The 19,208-nt window shown below is 48.5% G+C and overlaps 8 protein-coding genes across 8 annotated transcripts; 3 read left to right on the top strand and 5 right to left on the bottom strand.

The window, feature by feature from the left end:
* Window positions 1-289: 289 nt before the first annotated feature.
* On the bottom strand, window positions 290-2,215 carry BDW43DRAFT_300658 (uncharacterized protein; the record flags this gene model as incomplete). Its single annotated transcript, XM_032044934.1, has 2 exons — window positions 290-886; window positions 1,001-2,215. 2 exons carry the CDS (start codon window positions 2,213-2,215, stop codon window positions 290-292), a joined length of 1,812 nt encoding a protein of 603 aa, XP_031899730.1.
* Window positions 2,216-3,488: 1,273 nt separating this feature from the next.
* Window positions 3,489-4,044, bottom strand: BDW43DRAFT_311637 (uncharacterized protein; the record flags this gene model as incomplete). The annotated part of the gene is made up of 2 exons (XM_032047230.1): window positions 3,489-3,922; window positions 3,984-4,044. The coding sequence occupies 2 exons, from the start codon at window positions 4,042-4,044 to the stop codon at window positions 3,489-3,491; spliced, it is 495 nt and encodes a 164-aa protein (XP_031899729.1).
* Window positions 4,045-4,840: 796 nt separating this feature from the next.
* BDW43DRAFT_277790 (PA and RING finger domain protein) lies at window positions 4,841-8,442 on the top strand. The gene is made up of 2 exons (XM_032042103.1): window positions 4,841-7,543; window positions 7,599-8,442. The coding sequence occupies exons 1-2, from the start codon at window positions 5,271-5,273 to the stop codon at window positions 7,945-7,947; spliced, it is 2,622 nt and encodes an 873-aa protein (XP_031899728.1). The 5' UTR covers window positions 4,841-5,270; the 3' UTR covers window positions 7,948-8,442.
* Window positions 8,423-9,708, top strand: BDW43DRAFT_277788 (uncharacterized protein). Its single transcript, XM_032042102.1, has 3 exons — window positions 8,423-8,563; window positions 8,673-9,244; window positions 9,311-9,708. The coding sequence occupies exons 1-3, from the start codon at window positions 8,462-8,464 to the stop codon at window positions 9,426-9,428; spliced, it is 792 nt and encodes a 263-aa protein (XP_031899727.1). The 5' UTR covers window positions 8,423-8,461; the 3' UTR covers window positions 9,429-9,708.
* Window positions 9,709-11,296: 1,588 nt separating this feature from the next.
* BDW43DRAFT_300654 (aminotransferase-like domain-containing protein) lies at window positions 11,297-12,702 on the bottom strand (the record flags this gene model as incomplete). Its single annotated transcript, XM_032044933.1, has 3 exons — window positions 11,297-11,753; window positions 11,812-12,188; window positions 12,247-12,702. 3 exons carry the CDS (start codon window positions 12,700-12,702, stop codon window positions 11,297-11,299), a joined length of 1,290 nt encoding a protein of 429 aa, XP_031899726.1.
* A 175-nt stretch (window positions 12,703-12,877) lies between these two features.
* BDW43DRAFT_97291 (putative aminotransferase) lies at window positions 12,878-14,454 on the top strand. The gene is made up of 3 exons (XM_032050796.1): window positions 12,878-13,084; window positions 13,139-13,593; window positions 13,650-14,454. The coding sequence occupies exons 1-3, from the start codon at window positions 13,052-13,054 to the stop codon at window positions 14,371-14,373; spliced, it is 1,212 nt and encodes a 403-aa protein (XP_031899725.1). The 5' UTR covers window positions 12,878-13,051; the 3' UTR covers window positions 14,374-14,454.
* On the bottom strand, window positions 14,455-16,088 carry BDW43DRAFT_319919 (transcription factor domain-containing protein; the record flags this gene model as incomplete). Its single annotated transcript, XM_032048992.1, has 2 exons — window positions 14,455-15,920; window positions 15,975-16,088. 2 exons carry the CDS (start codon window positions 16,086-16,088, stop codon window positions 14,535-14,537), a joined length of 1,500 nt encoding a protein of 499 aa, XP_031899724.1. The 3' UTR covers window positions 14,455-14,534.
* Window positions 16,089-17,117: 1,029 nt separating this feature from the next.
* Window positions 17,118-18,834, bottom strand: BDW43DRAFT_311631 (uncharacterized protein; the record flags this gene model as incomplete). Its single annotated transcript, XM_032047229.1, has 4 exons — window positions 17,118-17,276; window positions 17,345-17,416; window positions 17,466-17,776; window positions 18,270-18,834. The coding sequence occupies 4 exons, from the start codon at window positions 18,832-18,834 to the stop codon at window positions 17,118-17,120; spliced, it is 1,107 nt and encodes a 368-aa protein (XP_031899723.1).
* Between the last annotated feature and the right edge of the window lie 374 nt (window positions 18,835-19,208).

Below are 19,208 nucleotides of genomic sequence, written 5' to 3'. Positions count from 1 at the left end.
TAATAGAACTAAATTCGATAGGTCCGAGAAATTGCCAGAAGAAAAAAACTAGAAGGCCTTGTTGATTTCCTGTTCACCGTACTTTACGTTGAGTTTTGAATTAGCCGATAATAATATCCTTTGCCCGTCAAGTTTTAGCATTTTCCCGCTCTCGGTTGCCTGCTTCAAGGTCATACTTTGTAGCAAAGTTAGTCGATAGGGGATTTTGTCAAATGTATTGGATCACCAGGGTTCTCCCATCATGCTGTCTCTGCCGAGACCAACATCACCTTTCGACAGATCAACGAGCTTAGGCGTAAGTCGAAGACAAGCTTGACTCTGATCTGTTGCTCATAATCGAAAGAGCCCGACCCAAAGGAAGCCTCCAATGTCCTACCGAGGGATCTCGATCGAAGTAACTGCAACGTCCGCCAAGGCTTGGTTCGCAATAACAACTTTGCACACCTCCAAAGCCTGTGAAACCCAGTGGATCTCTTGAAGAGCTCTCAGCGACGTAAGAGTGTAGATTAACGACGATGTTGCCTATAAGTAAACTCATTTGTTTCGCCGCTACACTCACATGTGACGCACCACTGACCCGTTCAATTCTTTCAGCATAGTTCTGGGCAATGTCTTTGACTTGCTCTCGAAGTTGCCCCTGGCACCAGCTATCTTTGTGGAACCAATTGTCCGCTTCGTCAAGTCTTGTTTGAGTCAAGAGGGGATCATTCCTGGAAATTGAAGGCCAGGCTGTTGAACTATGCGCCACTGGCTCGGAGAGCCCAGGCGGAGGCCTTATTCGTTTGCTAACCACTAGATTAAGGTGTCCTGGAATACTGACTGCTGAGTTCGCCTTCCATCTTTCAGTAAAATCGCACCATGTATTGCCCAAGGTCAGCGATGGTTTCTCAGCCGCTGTTGGTCTGACAGCTACTTCTTCCGAGTCAGTCGGTTTTGTGTGTTGTCTCGACTCAGAAATATGATCTTGTAAACTGTCGGAAGCTGTAACCAAACGGTTTACCTGATGGCTCATGCCCTCAGAATCCAGGGCATTTTCAGCGCTTGATTCGACGGATCGATTCTGGAGCAACATTCGTGTGTCTGCGAATTCATCTGTGTCAAATTCCTGTTTGGCTGCTGATTCACCTTCAGCTTTCTGTCCGACAGTATCTTTGAGTTCCTTGTGCTTCTCTCCTTCAGCCCAACTTCTAGCATCATTATAAGAGCATTCAGCTACTGAGGGCTCAATACGAGGCACGTTCTGGGAATTGGTATTATTCAAGGGCTGAGCCCGGGAGAAAGTCGACGTATCTGACTGGCACTCCATTGCGTGAGTTCTCAGAGCACACCCAGAAGGTGCATTTAGCGAGGGATCCCCTGAAATTGAGGAAAGATTTCTCGATTGATCATGTAGGTCAGGGATAAACGAATGTACTGCTGAGAAGCCCTCATGAGCATCAGCTTGGTCATAACGAGCAGGCACCGATTCATAAGGAGATTGATTATCAGGATGGTCGAAGCTGGCGCTGTAGATATTAAAGGAAGAGTCCGCCGTCATGTTGCCTCCAGCCATGAAGCTCTGGTAATATAGATTAGGCTGCGGTGCACCCACATAAGATAACTCGTTGGAGATCGAAGGTAGGTCCGTCGGCCAGGGAAGGTGCTCTGGGTTGTGATATCCGTCACTGCTGAGGAAGGGGCTCTCCGATATGCAGCTACGCTGCTGGGGGTGTGAATAAGAATAGGGGAAGCTGTAGCTTTGGGAATAGCTGAGAGGGTTCCCTTGAAAGTGAATTGTGTTCGCATTCTTCTGCCTTGGTTTTTCTTCACACTGTTCTTCGTGCGTGTAGCTGTACCCCTGTGATTGGAAACGAGATGGTATTAAAGCTTCTTCGGTGTGTTTATTCAGATTGCACTCCCCGCTATTGGCGCGGTGGAGGGCAGACAAACGAGAGCGAGGCTTATTTTGACCAATTCCGAAGAAGGCCGCGGGACTTTTGCTATCTTTGCTACTATCGTCCTCGGTCTCCTCCAGTTGCAAAGGCTTCCAAGATTTACTACCTTTATTTCGAGTTCCTGACTTCGTGCAAAGTTCACTCAACGAGATAGCTTGCGACGACGGCAGATCATCAAGATTACGTAGCTCATACACAGCACCCTGCTGCATAGGAGCAGCGGTATTTTTTGACCTAATAGTCTGGCTGTGAAGCCTCGCGAAGGGCGTTTTGTTGGCCATTCCCAGCACGATTTGGCTCTCTTTGACAGACAGTGGTGAGAGAATATTCTGTGGAAGGGACTGCGTTCTTCTCTCAAGATCGTCAGACGGCGTGAACGACTGGATAGAGTATCGAGAGAAACTGGAAAGTGGGGTTCGAGGAAGGCAAGATGAGAAGTGTCTGGCTTTGGCAGTGTTGGAGGATAGTTGGAGGGGAAGGGCGCCCTCGACCTCTGTGGGCAAAAGCTGAGGTCCCGGTGTTAGTGTAGAAGGACGCGATCCAAAAGACAGCTGGGTAAAAACTAGGAGTTAGAAATGCGCGCAAAGAATGACTGGCTCACAACTAACATGTAATGAGTCGCAGTTTGACCCAGGCTTTGGCCATTCACTGGAAGTTGGTGTAGGTGTCCGGTCTTCGACATGATGAAACGGAGTAGTGACACTAGGGTAGACGCCCAGGGGAGCTCTTCCTGGTGCGATACTCTCAATGGTCACGACAGGCTTTTTCTTGGGAAGTCGTTGTCCTGCAGTAGAAATTCTGATCAGCAAAATGGCGCTAACCTCACTTGATCAGCCTTTCCTACGACGGCGGTTCCTTCTGGTCTTCACTTCGGCCGACATCTCGACACTCGGTTATTTCTATATCGGTACCCATAGAAAGAAGGATATCAGCATGAGTGGTCGCCCGAGAATTAGTGCTGTAGAGAGGGGGTGTCATGGTGAATATGAAACACCAGAAAATGACTATCTTTCATCAGAGAAAGAGCATTTCTGACAGCCATACTTGCCAGAGTCACCCTTGAACTACATGTAACTAGTCGGAAGGAGCGATCTATAATCATACTTGGTATCTTGTTTACTGGAGAAACATTGAAATGATCATCAGAGTAAACTCATGAGTTCCTTTTTGAGTCTCTATTGCACAGAACGTGAAGTAAGCCGGACGATGATATAACGCCTTCGTCACTATATTCGGACAGTATGAAAGTCACCCGGCAAGTCTGATATTATTTTCGAGTCACAATAATCATATATAAATGAAAGTTATTTACCATTGGTTTCGCTGTGTACCACCCGATGGGTAACGATTATTTGACTCTATACCAGAGGCGAATTTGTTCGACCCGTGAGTATAGGCACCCTGACTTTGCCGGTTCATTCCGGATCCCTGTGTGTTGTAGCTGCTGTCTCCGGGTGCACCACCAAGGGGAGCCATAAGAGTCTGCGCCCGAATCAAATCGGCCAGTGATAGATCCATAACCACCACCATATTCACCAGTCTGAGCATGAGTCTCTAGATCACCAGTACCTGATCCGTAATGACCGGCACCAGGGCGAGAGCCATACTTTCCGGCCCCGGCCCCGTAGTTGCCGGCGCTAGGACGGGAGCCATACTCTCGGCCCCAGACCCATAGTTACCCGCAGTAGGCTGGGAGCCATACTCGCCAGCAACAGGAGAGCTATACTCCCGAGTACCAGGTCTATAGGTTCCAGTCGCAGATCCGTAATTGCCGGCGTTGTGTTGGCCGTAATTAGTTGTGCCGGACCCGTAGTTGTCAGAGCCAGTTTGAGACCCGTACGTGTTGGCGTTGGAGCCATAGCCGTGGGAGCCGGACTGTGATCCATAGTTGCCAGTGTTGGACCCGTATCTGTCGGTGGGTCCAGATCCATAGCCCGTATCAGATCCGTGTTTAGGAGCATTGGGATTTCCCGCCTGGCTATGGTGCTCTAAAATGGATTGTTGGCATTGCTTGATAAGGAGTTCTAGGGCGGATTGCCCTCATCATACCCTTGGAGTAATGGTGATGGCCAGTTACGGCCTCTGTGACCTTGCTAAGAAGATGCGACATTGTGAAAGGAAAAGTTGTCTAGGGGTTGTGTCTGACGTATGACCTGGTTGAGAGAGTGCGATCATTCAATTCATGGAGAGTGAATATTCAAGTGGAAGTCATCGAGATCCCACTGTTGGACTTTATATGGATGAATTTTCATCGACGCCATCTCTTTGAAAGTTCTATTGCGGAGTTTTGGGGAAATCTGGTGCACGTCAGTACAGTGCCGTTGGAAGAGCTTTGTATTTTCGGAGTCAATCAGGATCACGTCTCAAAGCGAGATATATAGAGTTGAAACAGTATCAGTGGCCATTCTTTTTTCTCTCCCCCCCCCACCTCTCCCATATTGGTTCCACAGTTGCTGAATCGCAAGGGGAAATAGACCCATCTTTCAAGATCTCACTTGTCTTCAAAATTCAATATGGGGTTGCTTGGTACATATCAAAGAAAAAGTGGATCCTGAAAAGAAAAACATAATTGGAGGAATATTTAGCGGTTTCTATGTTAACATCGGATGATTCTGCGAGAAGCTAAGGTGTGGAGGTCCTGAAGAACAGATGACACTATCAGTAAGGATTGACGTGGAAGCACTTTGTACAGGGCAGGTGAAATGCGATCAACTTGGAGGGTGGGGGGGATGACAGCATGATCTGCGGGGAGAACAAAATCCTATGGTAATGTATTATATAACGATTTGGAACAAAATTATGAACTTATGATTCTATCAATAATAACAGTAGTATTTCAGATCTAAAGGAGGGGGCGAAACCCAATACTACTAATAACACAGAAATTATAACTGAATACCTGTGTGGCCTGACCATATATGCCTGAGGCGCTGGGGATTGAAACCCTCTCCCGTGACTCCGAGGCTGTGCTCACACCAAAAGTTACAAGTCTATTAGTCTAGGCGGCGGCGTTCACCAACTCACTCACTTCTTTCCCCCTCAAGTCTCCACCGCCTATGATCCTCCCTCTCTCTGCTACTCCTTTTCCTTCCTTCTTCGTCTCCTCGGGTATTAATTTAACATCGCTAGTTTGATTCGCTTCCCTTTGTTGTTTTTCCCTCCTTCCCTCTCGATGAGTGCCCGCCCGACTCCCCTTCGACGGCCGTCCGATTGGTCATAGCTTCTCAGCCAACAAAAGACCCTTCGTACCTAACACGGAACCTCCCTGAAAAACCCCTCTGTGTTCGTTGTTCTGGCACGGTAGTCTTCTGGTTTCTGTATCGGAGGGACTCAATAATGCGACCACCACGTCTGATTGTTCTCGTTTTTTGTTTCATTTTCTTTCCTATCTTCCTCACTCTCTTTTCTGTTCTTACATCATCATCCCGGGTGACCACTCCTAGGTCGTTCGCCGGTCGAGCGACGGGACTCCATGCTCTCTTTTCCTTTAATATACCCTCGTCGCTATTCCCGCCGTCTGCGATTATCAGCCTGACGGATGATAATTCGACGTTCTTCTTGGCCAGGCCCGCAGCGTTTGGCCCTCTCCTCCCTGACAAGGGACTCAGTGGCCAGCTATGGATCGGTAGCGGATTTGGAGATAGAACCACTGCCGGGGCGGAAGGAGAATTAGGGTGTTCGGATATCCCAGGATGGGGGGAGGGTGACGGTCGCAGGCAAGATACCACGGCGACGTCGGACAGCAAGCTCGGGAAGCCTCCGTCTGGTGCAGGAGCGGACCCGGCTACCTCGAACAATTATCGTACGGATTCCAAGCAGGACACCGACTCACAATCCAATACCAACGATGGTGTTGTCACCCCGTCAACGAATGATGGCACGGACGATCATCTCCACCACCCACTCCCCGAATCTACAGTAGTAGAGCCCAGTACATCGGAGCAGCGCGGGGATAGCCATCAGAATAGGCAAACTGAACATGCCGACATACAATCTCTCCAAGAGAGCGCTGAAATAAGCGGCAGAGTGGTTTTGTTGAGTCGGGGTGGCTGTGGCTTCTTGGAGAAGGTCAAGTGGGTACAAAGGCGCGGAGGAATCGCTCTAATCGTTGGGGATGACACTCGCGGAGGCAGTCTGATCACCATGTACGCGCGGGGTGATACGTCGAACGTGACAATTCCTGCGCTCTTCACTTCCTATACTACGGCGCATTTGCTATCATCCCTGGTTCCCCCGCAGGCCGGAGGAGATCTGAGCGTAGATGATGCTTCTGGACCGCGCCACACAAAACTTTCAAGCCACGGTACTTCTGGAAACCAGTATGTAGCGCCTACAACTACGTCTGCTGCGCCATTTACGTCTCCAACTTCCACACGGTATGCCACATCATCTGGTGGAAAGTCGACCACCGCGACCCGCAAACTGGGCTTCGTTCAAAGCCTCATGTCTCTATTAGGGGGAGGAAGAAATATTAGACATTCCGGCCGCCTTCCCGAGGATAGCCAACGGCCACCTAGTAGTGGAAACATTAACTGGGTGCTAAAGGATACCTGGGATGACCAGGAGATACCCGGGGATGGCTCCGATCGCGCCCACAGCCAAGCCAAGGCCGATAGCGGTGTCGATGACCGCAAGAGACCCGACATTGTCTCAGAAGGGACTGACAGTGATGGGTTTGTCATTGGTATTCAGGATTGGCGAGACCCCGACCTAGTAGCTCCCATCAGCAGCTCAATCCCATCACCGAGTAGTGCTCCAGAGTCGGACGCTAGCAAAACGCAGATGACTGGGAAAGGCTCACGCCCCACAGGCGCTTCGCTCAAGGGTGGCAGCATTACCCCCGGAAGTGGCGAGTATCGTACAGTCGATAAGTCAAAAGCCAACGAAGCAGATTTACAGAGATCAAACCGCCAGAGCTTAGGCAGAGACACTCGAGCATCCTCTCCGCAGAGCAAAGGTTGGTTTGCAAGGCACTTCTCTTGGAAAAAGGCGGATTTGAGCCAGTCCGTCAGGCGAGACTATCTAGAGGATCGAAAGGTGCATGGCGCATATTCTCAGAGCAATAAAAATGTTGGGCAGCTTGAACACGAGGGCTTATGGGTCACCTTGACACCGACAAGCATGTCTACTAGTCCCTTCTTCGATACGCTTCTGATTCTTGTCGTGAGCCCTTTGCTCACACTGACTGTTGTATATGCTCTTCTGTTGCTGCGCTCTCGTATCCGTCGAAGACGTTGGCGAGCCCCTAAATCTCTCGTTGACCGTCTTCCCGTGAGGACTTACCACACCATCACCACATCTTCGTCCTCCACGTCAAGCTCGTCGCGGTCCACTAGTCCTGGCCCGGTTTCGCAAACATCGCCCTTGCTGGGCTCTGGAAACCGGTCGGGACAACGTCGCACTCAGGAAACACCGGGGAGCGGGGTAGAGCCGAAGAGCCCTAAGCGGAAGTCTCCTAAAAAGGAGAAAACTGGCTCGTCATCTACTTTGTGGCGACGCAAGTATACTGGGCGGCAGGTTGAGTGCGTCGTCTGCCTCGAAGAATACGTTGACGGGCAAAGCAGGGTGATGAGCCTGCCCTGTGGGCATGAGTTCCATGCCGAGTGCATGTAAGTGGCAGTAGGGCCAAACATTTCTTTTGACCGGAGTCGCTAACAGTAACAGTACACCATGGTTGACCACTCGTCGGCGAACCTGTCCCATTTGCAAAGGGGATGTCGTTCGGTCCATGTCTCAAAATAAGGCTGCTGAAACACGCGAATCCTCAGAATCCGTGGACCATCCCCATGGCCACGAGTTAGAGAATGCATCGTCTGCTCCCTTACCGATCATGAACAACGGTGAGGATGAGGTGTCGGACCTCGAACGCCACAGCAGTTCTGATGTTGGACTCCTTGAACGGCACTCTTCTTCGGCGCCTCCGCCAAACTGGAGAAACTTCGCCGCGCTTAGCTTTTCCGCCCTCAACGGCGATACTATTTGGCATCAAGGCCGGACTGATCGCGAGCGGTAATCTCTTCTCATCCTTTCCTTCTACAATACCCCTGGCATATAGTTGTTTGCAGAACATGGGCATTAGTTTCTTCCAAGGAACTCGCTGCCCTGCGCGAAAATGTTTTCCATTGGCGATCTTTTAGGCTGCTCACTTTGAGCTTGGTTGGCGTTACGGATATGGTGAGCAGGCGCAGTGCAGACCCAGGAAGATCGTTAGCTACAAACTATTATTCCTGGACAGACTTTTCCATTTTTCTACGTGCTAAACCTGGCGAATCGTATAGCGACTGGACTACCCTTGTCTTGTTCATTCTCTTCCTTTTTTTTTCCCATGTTTCTCCTAGTCAAATCGCAGTATTGACCACGTATGTACATTAAAAAAAATAAAACCATTGATGAATCTCGGCTTTATAAATAGCTGAAGACATGACGTCATAGCCGCGTACTAAGCTTCTCCTGACTTTTCTGTGTTTATTTCTCTCCCCCCCATCAACTCTCTCCCTGGCAGTTAAAAAAAGGGCACTAATTACACCATGGATGATAAGGTTAAAAAAGCACTTCTAGACGAGGCTTCGCATGCCCAAGCTATCGCTCAAGATGTCGCCATATCAGGCGCATATTTGTATCCTTTAAAGGTGAGTAATCCTTTCCAAGGGCGCCAATGCAAGAAGAGGAAAGCAAGAGACAATGACCACCTGAGATCCTAATTGAACGTACATTGTCTAACGTTCTTTCGTTATCTAGGGCATAATCTACTTTGCCTACCACAAGGACCTCTGGCGTCCCTTTCTCTCGCGAGCCGGACAAACCGTTACCCTCGGTCTCAGCGTGACATCCGCCATGTTCTTCTTCACATACGTACCACAGGTCGCCATCATGGCATTTACCAGCGGCCCCTTAGCGCCCTTTTCCGCAGCTCTTCTCGTTCTCAGTGAAAGTTCTACGATCACGAACTTCCTCTCTCGCTCTTTCGTCCTCGAAGAGGCACTGACGGATACATTCGACGGGACGCTTGTTGCCCGCGGTCACGAATCCCTCGTCGCCGAGGGCCGCCAAATTAAGACGGGCAACGATGCCATTGCCCGACTGGGGAAGATGGTGAAGCGGCCCCTGGACCGGATGAAGCCACAAGCGTTGTTGCGGACGCTAATCTATTTGCCGCTGAATTTGATTCCCATGGTAGGAACCGCGTTGTATGCGTATACGCAGGGGAAAAAGTTGGGGCCGGTGGCACATACGAGGTACTTCCAGTTGAAGGGATGGAGTGAGAAGGAGAAGGATGCGTGGGTGGAGAAGAATAGGGGGGCGTATACAGGGTAGGTTCTTTTTCATTCCCTTTGACATACATTCTTTGAAGGGGCCGACACTAACTGAATTACTAGGCTTGGGATGGCGTCGTTTGTGTTGGAGATGATTCCTTTCGCTTCGATTGGGTTTGCGTTCACAAATACCGTCGGCGCGGCTTTGTGGGCGGCGGATTTGGAGAAAGCTCGCCGGTAGTCTCGTTGTGTATATATTCATTTTGTTCGGGCTTTGGCGTCGAATATATTCCGGACTGTGTATATGAAAAGCATCTTTATTCGTCGAAACGACTTTGGAGTTCCTGGACCTTCTCAAACATCTTTCACCGCATTGAGTCCTTTCTCGATCTTCAATAAAGAAATAGGACAATCTTAAAAGGAGCCGAATTTGCGGCATTTTCAGCAATCCATTGGGTACCCTTTGAGGTGTGCTTTCTCATTTGGACCTTGTTCCTCGGTATACCCACTGTTCTCTAAAAAAGAAGACATTCATTTCTCATACGTTTCTGAAATCTTTTTGGTGTCTCAGAAAAAGGGTCTGGAACTATGAAAGATGTAACTGCGTAGCGTTCCTCGAGCAATAGAATACCCCTATAAAGACGACTCGTAGAGACATTATTCGAACCAAACATCCTAGAGTCAAGGTCCTCCCTACCTCAATAACTACTCTACAAGCAAGCGACCATGCATCTCAGTCTTAGGGTTTGGGTCTCCCATCTAATGATTGATGACATCGCCACGGCCGACCAGTGCAGCACAGGAGATTGGGCTGAATGTCAATAGGAAAAATGCGACGATAACACTAGTAATTGCCGAAAGCATAGAGCTGGCCCTAAGGAAATAGACGAGCAAAGGTGACAAGCTATTATGAGCACTGTACTTATCTGAGACTTATTGTAGGGGGTGCTTTCTCTATGTTGTCGATGAAGGATTTGGACGCCATAACGAAATATACTCGAGATGTCAATGGAAGGGAGAGGCGCTTATATCATTACAGAGGTAAGAAGGACGAGAATTGGAAAGTACATGCGTGAGCATATAGGTATCTTCTGTAGTGAGCATTGAAAATTATATATATACAAAGCTCTGGTACGTGCTTCTTTCTATCTTTGCTAACTGGTAGTGATCGATACTCATTCGATCCTGGGTTGTATATAGCTACGGTCTCTTGGTTTTACGGAGGATAAATGTATCTGATCCTTTGTATATAGCATACATACGCTGCTGTTAGAGCTTATACCACAGAGAAGCATCTAAGAAGAAAGTGAAAGGAGGCTTGGGTTACATGGGAATCGGTGAGATACAGTATAGTGTTCGTTTCATTGTTGTTTTCGCTATGCTTCTTCCCTGTTTTCATAAAAATCAGTCTTCACGCATCCTTTCGGTTATTTCCTTCAAAAGCCTCACTCCCACTACTCGCTTTGAATGTCTAACTATCTGGTTTATATCCCTTTTCTTCATTAAATGTCTCAACACGGGCCCCCCCCTCCTCCCCATCTTCCCGATCTTTATTCGTACACCTCCCCCTAATCTTGTATATCCAAATACTAATTCAGGAATTAATCATTAGCCTGGGCAGGGGGATAGGTGGGATGTTATGCAGTGAGACCTGGATGGGAATGGAGATGATGATGAAAGGTGTATTATGGATTTATTACGATGAACTACCTTTATAATGCTCTTTCTAGCCTTTCTTCTCTAACACTCTGCACATGATCTGTATCACTGTACGTAAGTAATATAATGTATTGGTATGAGATCGTACATACCGACAACTCTACTACCAGACCCCACATAGTAGGCTAATTCAAGTGCTGGGAGAAGGGACCCGGATGATAATAGCTTTTAATTGGATGGGTCGCCAATTATACTACTTTGACTGTGAAGAAATGCTCCACTTTTTGAATTGGGGTTCATTACGGTATGTGATTCTCATTATGATCGGGAGATAAAACCATCTTTACGTATTAGGTTTGAGTAAGCGTAATCCTCTTAGAGTGTATCAGGAAAGAATATCAAAGTTTTTCTTCTCATTCTATCACTAGAATTATACAGAAGCACGGTTACCTACGGCTTAAGCGCCTTTTGGATTACCTGGCTTAGTCTCTCCACCGCCTCATTCAGGTTCGCTTCCTTCTCCCAGGCAAAACATAGCCTTAGCCTATGGCCTAGATCATTACCCGTTACGCTGCTTCCAGGCACGGCAAACAACTCCCCCTCCGCAATCACAAGATTCTGTTCCTTCAAAGCCATTTCTGCTATCTCCCGTGCATTTACAGAATCAGGGAGCTTGAGCCATATAAAGTAGCCTCCGGATACCGAGTAAGTCTCCGAGCCAGAGCCGAAGGTGACTCCAAGTGGAAGAAGATGTTGCGTGATAGCCGCCGTTAGAGCGTAAGCGCGTCGAGAATACGCTGGCAAGAGCGTTTCGTTTATGTGCTTGTCGAGAGAGCCGTTTTCCAACATGTCGTTAATGAAAGTGGACATGAGTTGAGACGGTGACCCGCCAGAATGAGACGAGCCCCTGGTGTCTTTCGTTAACCCTTATACTATAAAGAGAAGTGTAGAGGGATAAGGCATACGCTGAAGAGAGACCACTGATAAAATCAGGCGTTCCTTCCGCCCATCCAACCCGGCATCCTGGCGCAACGATCTTGCTGAAGCTGCCGTTACTCATGCAATTTCCAAACGGGTCTGTCGGCCCTCCATCGAGGTCTCTGTCCACATCAACGATACGCGGTAAATAGGTAGTCTCACCGCTTGGGACATCTTTTGGTCCCCAGTTCAAAAAGTCATAGACATCGTCGCTGACGATGAGGGCATCGTACTTGCGCGCGAGACGTACAAGGGCTTTTCGCCGTGATAGGGGCATGGTAGTGCCGGACGGATTAGAATACGTTGGAACGCAGTAGATGACGTGAGTGTATGTCTTTCGGTAAGGCCGTTTAGGGGCCGCTACCTATCAGCTTGTCAGTCATTTTTTAAAATTTGATCCTACCGGGCAACGGGGATTATACAGGTGGATGCTCTCTAGCACTCTTTAGAGCGTTTTCAAGGAAGTCCACATCTATACCATTTTCATCTTCTGGTACTGCTCGTAACCGACCATAGAAGCCAGCATCCTGGAAGATATTGAAAATCAAATGGTAGGTTGGTTCAGCAGTCCACACGCATTCCGTATGCCTAGGATCAGTAAAGACCTGCAGGGCACAAGCCAAGTTTTGACTGGCACCTCCAGAAATGCAAATGCGATCAGCATCCGAGGTCATGGAAAGTCTATAATTCCTACTTAGCCATTTCGCAATATTTTCTCTGAGCTCCAAGTAGCCTTCATCCGGGCCATAGCCCAGACCTTGTTCTGATATGGGGGGACTCGACAAGACAGACACTGCTGCGTCTTGTAGCATTCGAGTGGGGAACAGATTCGACGCAGGCCAGCCGCGGGCCAGATCGAGGGGGGATTTTATGAGCATGGTTGGGCCTTATGAAAGTATGTGCTGCAGGAGCTTATTTCTTTAAAAATTACTGTTGATGTAGAGGTACCTGGAGGGAGACATCAAAGTTATATATCTTGTAGGGTAAAGTGGAGACCTCTGATAGCGGCGGAAAGCCGATATAACTCGATTCGGAAATGTATGCGTTCCGTCCAATTAGATCGTAATCCGCAAACCTCGGGCAAAGGGTCCATGGGGACCAAGATCTCCTCGTGAGATATATAAAGCATAGTAACACCCTAAGTGAATTTGCTTCTCTCGTGTCGTGCACAACCTCCATCTGTTTCTCCGAAAAGCATTGCAAAAACCCCCGCTGAATAGAAGCACAATGGTCAAAATCAAGGAGTTCGCTGTTGAGCGGGTGAGCACTCCCTCAGTTAGTAGGAGTCAAAAGCCCATTCTAACCTGGCAACAGTGGATGGATGATTATGAGAATGATGCCAAGCACAACCTCGCGGAGACCTGCTGTGCGTCAATCTCGCTCAGTGATCTCTCGTCCCTTTCTGGTCAGCGAACCAGCATCGTAGACTACGACCAGAAGCAAGTCTACGGCGCAATCCGTGGATCAAAAGCTTTACGGTCTAACATTGCCAACCTGTACACCACTGAAGCATCAGTGCCGGTGTCTGCAGACAATGTTCTTGTCACAAATGGTGCAATTCAAGCCAACTTCCTAGCACTCTACACAAACGTGGGACCTGGGGACCATGTTATCTGCCACTATCCAACATATCAACAGTTGTACTCTGTTCCAGAAGCGTTTGGTGCTCAGGTTGATCTGTGGAGGTCAAGGGAAGACGCTGGCTGGCAACCGGACCTGGAAGATCTGAGAGCACTTGTAAAGCCAAATACTAAACTTATTCTTCTCAAGTAGGTGACTGCCGGTTTTTGTCAATGTGAAAGAGATATCCTAACGGGCAATGTAGCAACCCACAAAATCCAACCGGCGCAGTGCTCGAGCGCGAGATACTGCAGGGAATCGTCGACATTGCACGTGAGCACGATATCATGATCCATAGTGACGAGGTATATCGGCCTCTATTTCACTCACTCGATCCGAGCCAGCCGGAGCACCCGCCATCCATTCTCTCACTAGGGTATGACAAGGTGATTGCAACAGGTTCGATGTCAAAGGCATTCAGCTTGGCAGGTATCCGTCTAGGATGGATTGTGTCAGGGAGTTCTGAGATTATTGAAGCGTGCGCCTCTGTTCGCCACTACACTATTATCGCTGTCGGACAGCTCGACGATAGCGTGGCGACGCTTGCCCTCAGCACACCAACCGTGAATAACTTAATTGAGCGCAACATCCAATTAGCTAGACAGAATCTCGCTGCATTGGACATATTCATCAAAGAGTTTGAGTGGGCAACTGAATGGACGCGGCCACGGGCAGGGACCACCGCATTCGTCAAATTCGTTAACAGAGACGGAAAGCCAATTGATGAAGTTGCATTCTGCCAACAGTTGCTAAAGCAAAAGGGAGTAATGTTCGTCCCTGGCAGCCAATGCTTCGGAGGTGGAGTCGATTTCAAAGGCTATGTCCGGATAGGTTATGTTCCAGAGAATCAGGTCATGATAGATGGTCTCCAAGCTCTAAGGGAATTCATGCGCAACGAATATGAGCAATTACCTGCTGCCACTGAATAGGCTGTCTGAAGCGAGGGACCAAGTGTTTATCAACATGGCATCATAAAAGTCAAGTTTCCGTACTCCTTGTTTCTTGTTGTTTGCCACACCGTGTTCACAGCAAAGCCAGATTTGGGGTGTTGATGTTGAGAGTATATATTCCAGCCAATCCTAAAGAGCGCTTAGAATAAAACAAGCTCTATCTCCAGCTTCGCAAAATAGACATCCCATGGTAGAGCACTACCAGACATCCAAAATGCTCTCATCAATTCTTTGGCTCTTGTATAATTGCCCATCCCAAGATTCTGCATATTGCCCATGCGGTTTTGGATCAAATTGCGCTCGCTAATAAGATTTGTCTCACAGCCCGCACTAAACATTGGCCAAAGAATAAGTATGTTCGCCGGGGAAAGAGGATTGATGCGAGAAATAGCATTAGTGATGTGTGCGATGTCTTCCGTGACTTGACCGTGGTCTCTTTGGAGCAATAGAACACGACGATGGAGGTGAAGCAGTGTGGCATGAACAAAGGCACAATGAGTGTGTCGTAAGTCAGCTGCAAGGGCGCTTCCATGGTTCTTCAGCGTTGCTTCTGAAACAGCCCTGTCGCTGATAGAGATGATGCTAGCTTCCAGCTCCTGAGCCTCTTCCAGCAGCTGTCTCGGTAAAATGAATTGGGTGCCTTGTTCTATAGCGGCACGTAAATCCTGGCGGCTTGCCATTTCGCCAATCCGTGCAAGCATTGGCATAAGCTCTGGGGAGTAGCCAGATATATCATCCACAAAGCCGGGATGTGTGTCAGGAAGCTTGTTCAGATACCAACATCGATCCTCATCAGCTGGACTCTTACCAATCCCTGCTAGGCTTGCCATAATGTCTAGTGTGGCAAACCACTTGACCAAACATAAATCAAACGGATCAGCAACACTCGACATGTTGGAAGGGTGATCTAAGAAGGCAGCCAGTAAACGCGTGGCTCCGGAGAGGTGGGCCCTCCATATGTCTCGATTTCCGTTGCAGATATCATTTGTACACAAGGCAAGAGCTGTCATAACCGTCTCACCTTTTGACATGTCCTCTGTCCTGCAGAGGGCAGTGCGTAGGCTAGAAAGTGCAAGGTTGGTGAACTTTAGTGTGGTCGTCCTCGCTCTTGTGGATCTGTCTCCAACCAAACGGCCATGATGGCTACTGGCTGCTGCCAGAAGCGCATGAATCAGGTGGGGTGAATCAAGGGCGCGATTTACTAACTGATGTACAAAAAGCTTGGGAGCAGCGGGAAAGAGAAGCGGAGCAGTCTCCGTGGCAAAAAGGCGTAAAAAGAATAGCGACTCTCTGCATGATAACAAGGGAGATGGGTTGAGATGAAGCTGATGGGGAAGCGCCAAGGGTTCATTAACAGACGAACTGATAGCGGGCCTTGTGGGACTGCGATGATGCGGACTGCGATGATGCCGTTTTACCGACTCCTGGCGCTTTGGGTGTTGCCTCTCACTGATGAAGTTGAAGCCGTACCTGCACTCTTTCGGATATCGAGTGCATCGTGAGCAAACCGGTCTTCTCAAATCACACTGCAAATAGATTTAGAAAGGAAGCTTTACTTAATGGGGGATAGAGAGAATTACTTTGACCTTTTTCCTTCGACATTCCGAACAACCATCTCGCCTTCGTTGGGGGTTTTTAGAGCCTTCATCTTTCTGAGCGGATGACTGCGGGCTCGCCTCAAGTACTACCAGCATGGCAAGACTTCGATTGACATTGACAGCGCTGCTACAGAATGCGAGACACGGATTGATCATTGAAAGATTGAAGTCCCATCGTCGCACGTGCTCTTGGATTTGGCCCCACCAGACTAGATTAATCCACGTCCTGCCATACGGCCTCCGTATCGTATTGTAAATACACATCGATGTCCATTGGCAGTATCTATCGCATTTATCGCCAGAGTACTAATACTCACTTATTCACTTTAGGAGCGATATACGGTCGCTCTGCATATATATCCTCAAAAGGAAGGGCGCATAAGGTCACCTACTACCTGCTTTCCCAATACCTCCAAAGTTCCCATGCTCACCACCCCTAACGTACTAATCTCAGACCAAAAGTGACCTTCCACCCGAAACTCCTTCAACTGCCACCATCGAATCTTCCCCATCTCTACTGTCCTCCATGAAGGGTTTAATTTGTCGTCAGGGAGCAGCAACAGGCTGCAAAGCATCTTTTTTATTTTCATAGCGGTAAAGGCTACGCTGTCACTGGTCTCAAGCATCGATGCATCTTTCTTTCCCGTGTTTAGAAGAGTCCGCAACGCGGTCTCTGATATAACGGACTTGTCTCTCTGGCGCTTGGAATTGAGATAGACTGCCATATGAACATCTGCTCGTAGGTTCGTATAACTGTCGGGGTCAAACAGGTCCCGCTTACCGATTTCAACCATAGTAGCCCATTTTGCAATGCAATTCCAGTTTGATGTAGCAACACATCTGACAGCTGGTTGAGAGCTACACCAACGCCTTGGCTCCAGTCCAACGGAGAATGTCGGCTACAAATACAGTGCTACGCGAGTCAGAGACCCTCTCATCTGGGATTTCCGCGTCAATCACGAACTTCCTCTTCTCTGGACTACCCACAGTCACATAGATCTCGTCATTTGATCATCTTGGCAGTCTGGGTAGCAGGTATGCCAACACCACCGGCCGCGCTATAGATGAGTACACATTGCCAGATGTATCATAGTTAACACTCCACTTTGTCTGCTTTGATGTCACTTAATTACTGATCTGTCTCTCTTCAAGACGAGCCATGTCCATAAGCCCATACATTGCCGTTGTAAAACGTAGGGAAGAGCTAGCAGCGCCAGGGAGACTCATAGGGTTTGGTATCTTTTCACATAGCTTTTCAAATTGCACCAAAGAGGTTGTGATTGTCTTATGACCCATGAGTGCAACCCTGTCACCGACGGAGAACTTGGTCGTTTTGGCCCCAGTTCTGTTACCATGCTCGCGGCTTCATAGCCAAAGCTCGTCTCAGGGACTTTTAGAATACCTATAGCAACCAGAATATCCAGCTGATGGTTAGCAAAACGCTTAAATTAATGCTAAGATTTCTGTACTAACCCTGAAATAGGGACCAGTCGCATGAAATTCGACTTCTATCTCGTCTCCTTGCGGAATAGTAGGTCGTTGAGCAGACCGGTGCAGGGTGCCCAGTTGACTTCTTCTACCAATCGCCAGTGACGCTTCTGGAAGTTGAAATGACTCCTGCATATCAGTATCCAGTTCCAAGGGGAAGACTTGATTGACTGGAATGGTCCCGTCCGAAATTGGGTACTCATATTCCGGACCGCGAAAGCCATCGTAACTCCGGCCCCGGAAATCGCAAAATACATCTACAAGAGCATTGATACTGGCCGTGGAGATTGCCTCGTCTGTCTCACATGTGGTGAAATTGGTTGCGACCTCCGACCTCATCGTACATTAAGCCCAATGATCGGTGCGTGCCGGGGAGCATTGACACCAGCCTGGCATTGCCGCGTGGCTAAAATGCCAGGACCCTCGAGATGGTTGACTAGATTTTGAAAGGGCTTCAGACAAGCTTCTGTGAGATTCTATGCGTATGGGCCCTCAAGGTCAGTGAAGGAAACTATGTCCTGTCCTGCGATTGAACGTTATTCAAGGAGCGACGAGAAATGTCATATCCTCGCAATTAGAGCTCGTGATAGATATTCTCGGTGTCTGAAGTTCTTTCTTCACACAACAAGGTCATCTTCTTGGTGAGTGGGAGTTGTTGGCGCTCTAGCTGTACGAATAACATCGTGGTTCTGTCTCCACCAACGAAACTAAGATGTGTAAATCCAGCCGATAAGAGCTTTTCTGTCCAAGTTTCTCAGGCCATGGGCCATGAATGCTCATCTAGTCTACCACCATCCTGTCCAGACCACCAAGACGGCAGGTTTTCAAGAATTGATTTGGCCCAGAGGAGTCCCAATGATGGCTCCTGCACTAGTAGTCTTCCTTCCGGGCTGAAGAGTTTTTGAATATTGGACAGGCTTCTCACAACGTCGGTCGTTCTGTGCAAGACCCTGGCACCAATGATAAGGTCAAATTCTTCGTCTCCAAAACCTTGGTCAGCCAGGTCTCTCTTAATGTTGGCGGAAGCGAACTCGACGTCCGCGACGCTTTTGAGCTGCGATTTTGCCGCATCGGTAAGCACGTAACTTGAAAAGAGATTCTGGCCTTTGTCATGCCGCAGGGATTGTGAGATCTTGGAAGTTGCTGCATCAGAACCAGCACCGAGTTTAACAACACGGAGGCTGGGCCTGAAATGCCAAATAACGTGGAAGAATTTCGAGCCGTCATACTCCGATATGAACTTTGAAAGCTTCTCAAGAATTCCATCAGTTGCCAAGGCGTCGTAAGGATCTTTTTTTGCCGGGAAGAATCGAACTGATATTGGTACAAACCTTTGCAATGGCTTTTGCTGCATATGAGAGAGGGCTGGAGTCAAGCTTTTAATATTGACTTGACTCGACCGGATCAGCACCCTCTATGTGCTCAGATGTAGGCGCCTCTTGCTTCCTTAACCAAGTTCTATACCACAGTAGATGATGAGATTGTGATTCGATGCTGGAAGTCGACCGTTGCGAGTACTGGGGACGGATATGTGCTCCAGTCCTCCCCGCCCAATACTGATATGATTGATAGATGATGGTGTGGATAATAAAGTCAGCAAGTATCTAATGAGGATTGCGCTAATTGAGGCGGCATACTACCAATTAGGTCACTCCGGTACCCAGCCTAGCAAAGAAGCTCTCTTCCAACAATCTAATATAGTTGCCATTTATGAATACAAACCTGTCC

Source organism: Aspergillus alliaceus, assembly GCF_009176365.1.
Source record: "Aspergillus alliaceus strain CBS 536.65 unplaced genomic scaffold BDW43scaffold_25, whole genome shotgun sequence".
Taxonomy (NCBI): Eukaryota; Fungi; Ascomycota; class Eurotiomycetes; order Eurotiales; family Aspergillaceae; genus Aspergillus; species Aspergillus alliaceus.
This window is presented reverse-complemented; position numbering and strand designations above follow the sequence as displayed.

Bases quoted from the DNA above. Each gene is read 5' to 3' on its own strand.
- BDW43DRAFT_277790 (XM_032042103.1), top strand. From the start codon at position 5,271: ATGCGACCACCACGTCTGATTGTTCTCGTTTTTTGTTTCATTTTCTTT. The intron at 7,544-7,598 runs GTAAGTGGCAGT...TAACAGTAACAG, and splicing joins GAGTTCCATGCCGAGTGCAT to TACACCATGGTTGACCACTC.
- BDW43DRAFT_277788 (XM_032042102.1), top strand. From the start codon at position 8,462: ATGGATGATAAGGTTAAAAAAGCACTTCTAGACGAGGCTTCGCATGCC. The intron at 8,564-8,672 runs GTGAGTAATCCT...TTCGTTATCTAG, and splicing joins CATATTTGTATCCTTTAAAG to GGCATAATCTACTTTGCCTA. The intron at 9,245-9,310 runs GTAGGTTCTTTT...CTGAATTACTAG, and splicing joins AATAGGGGGGCGTATACAGG to GCTTGGGATGGCGTCGTTTG.
- BDW43DRAFT_97291 (XM_032050796.1), top strand. From the start codon at position 13,052: ATGGTCAAAATCAAGGAGTTCGCTGTTGAGCGG. The intron at 13,085-13,138 runs GTGAGCACTCCC...ACCTGGCAACAG, and splicing joins AGGAGTTCGCTGTTGAGCGG to TGGATGGATGATTATGAGAA. The intron at 13,594-13,649 runs GTAGGTGACTGC...CGGGCAATGTAG, and splicing joins ACTAAACTTATTCTTCTCAA to CAACCCACAAAATCCAACCG.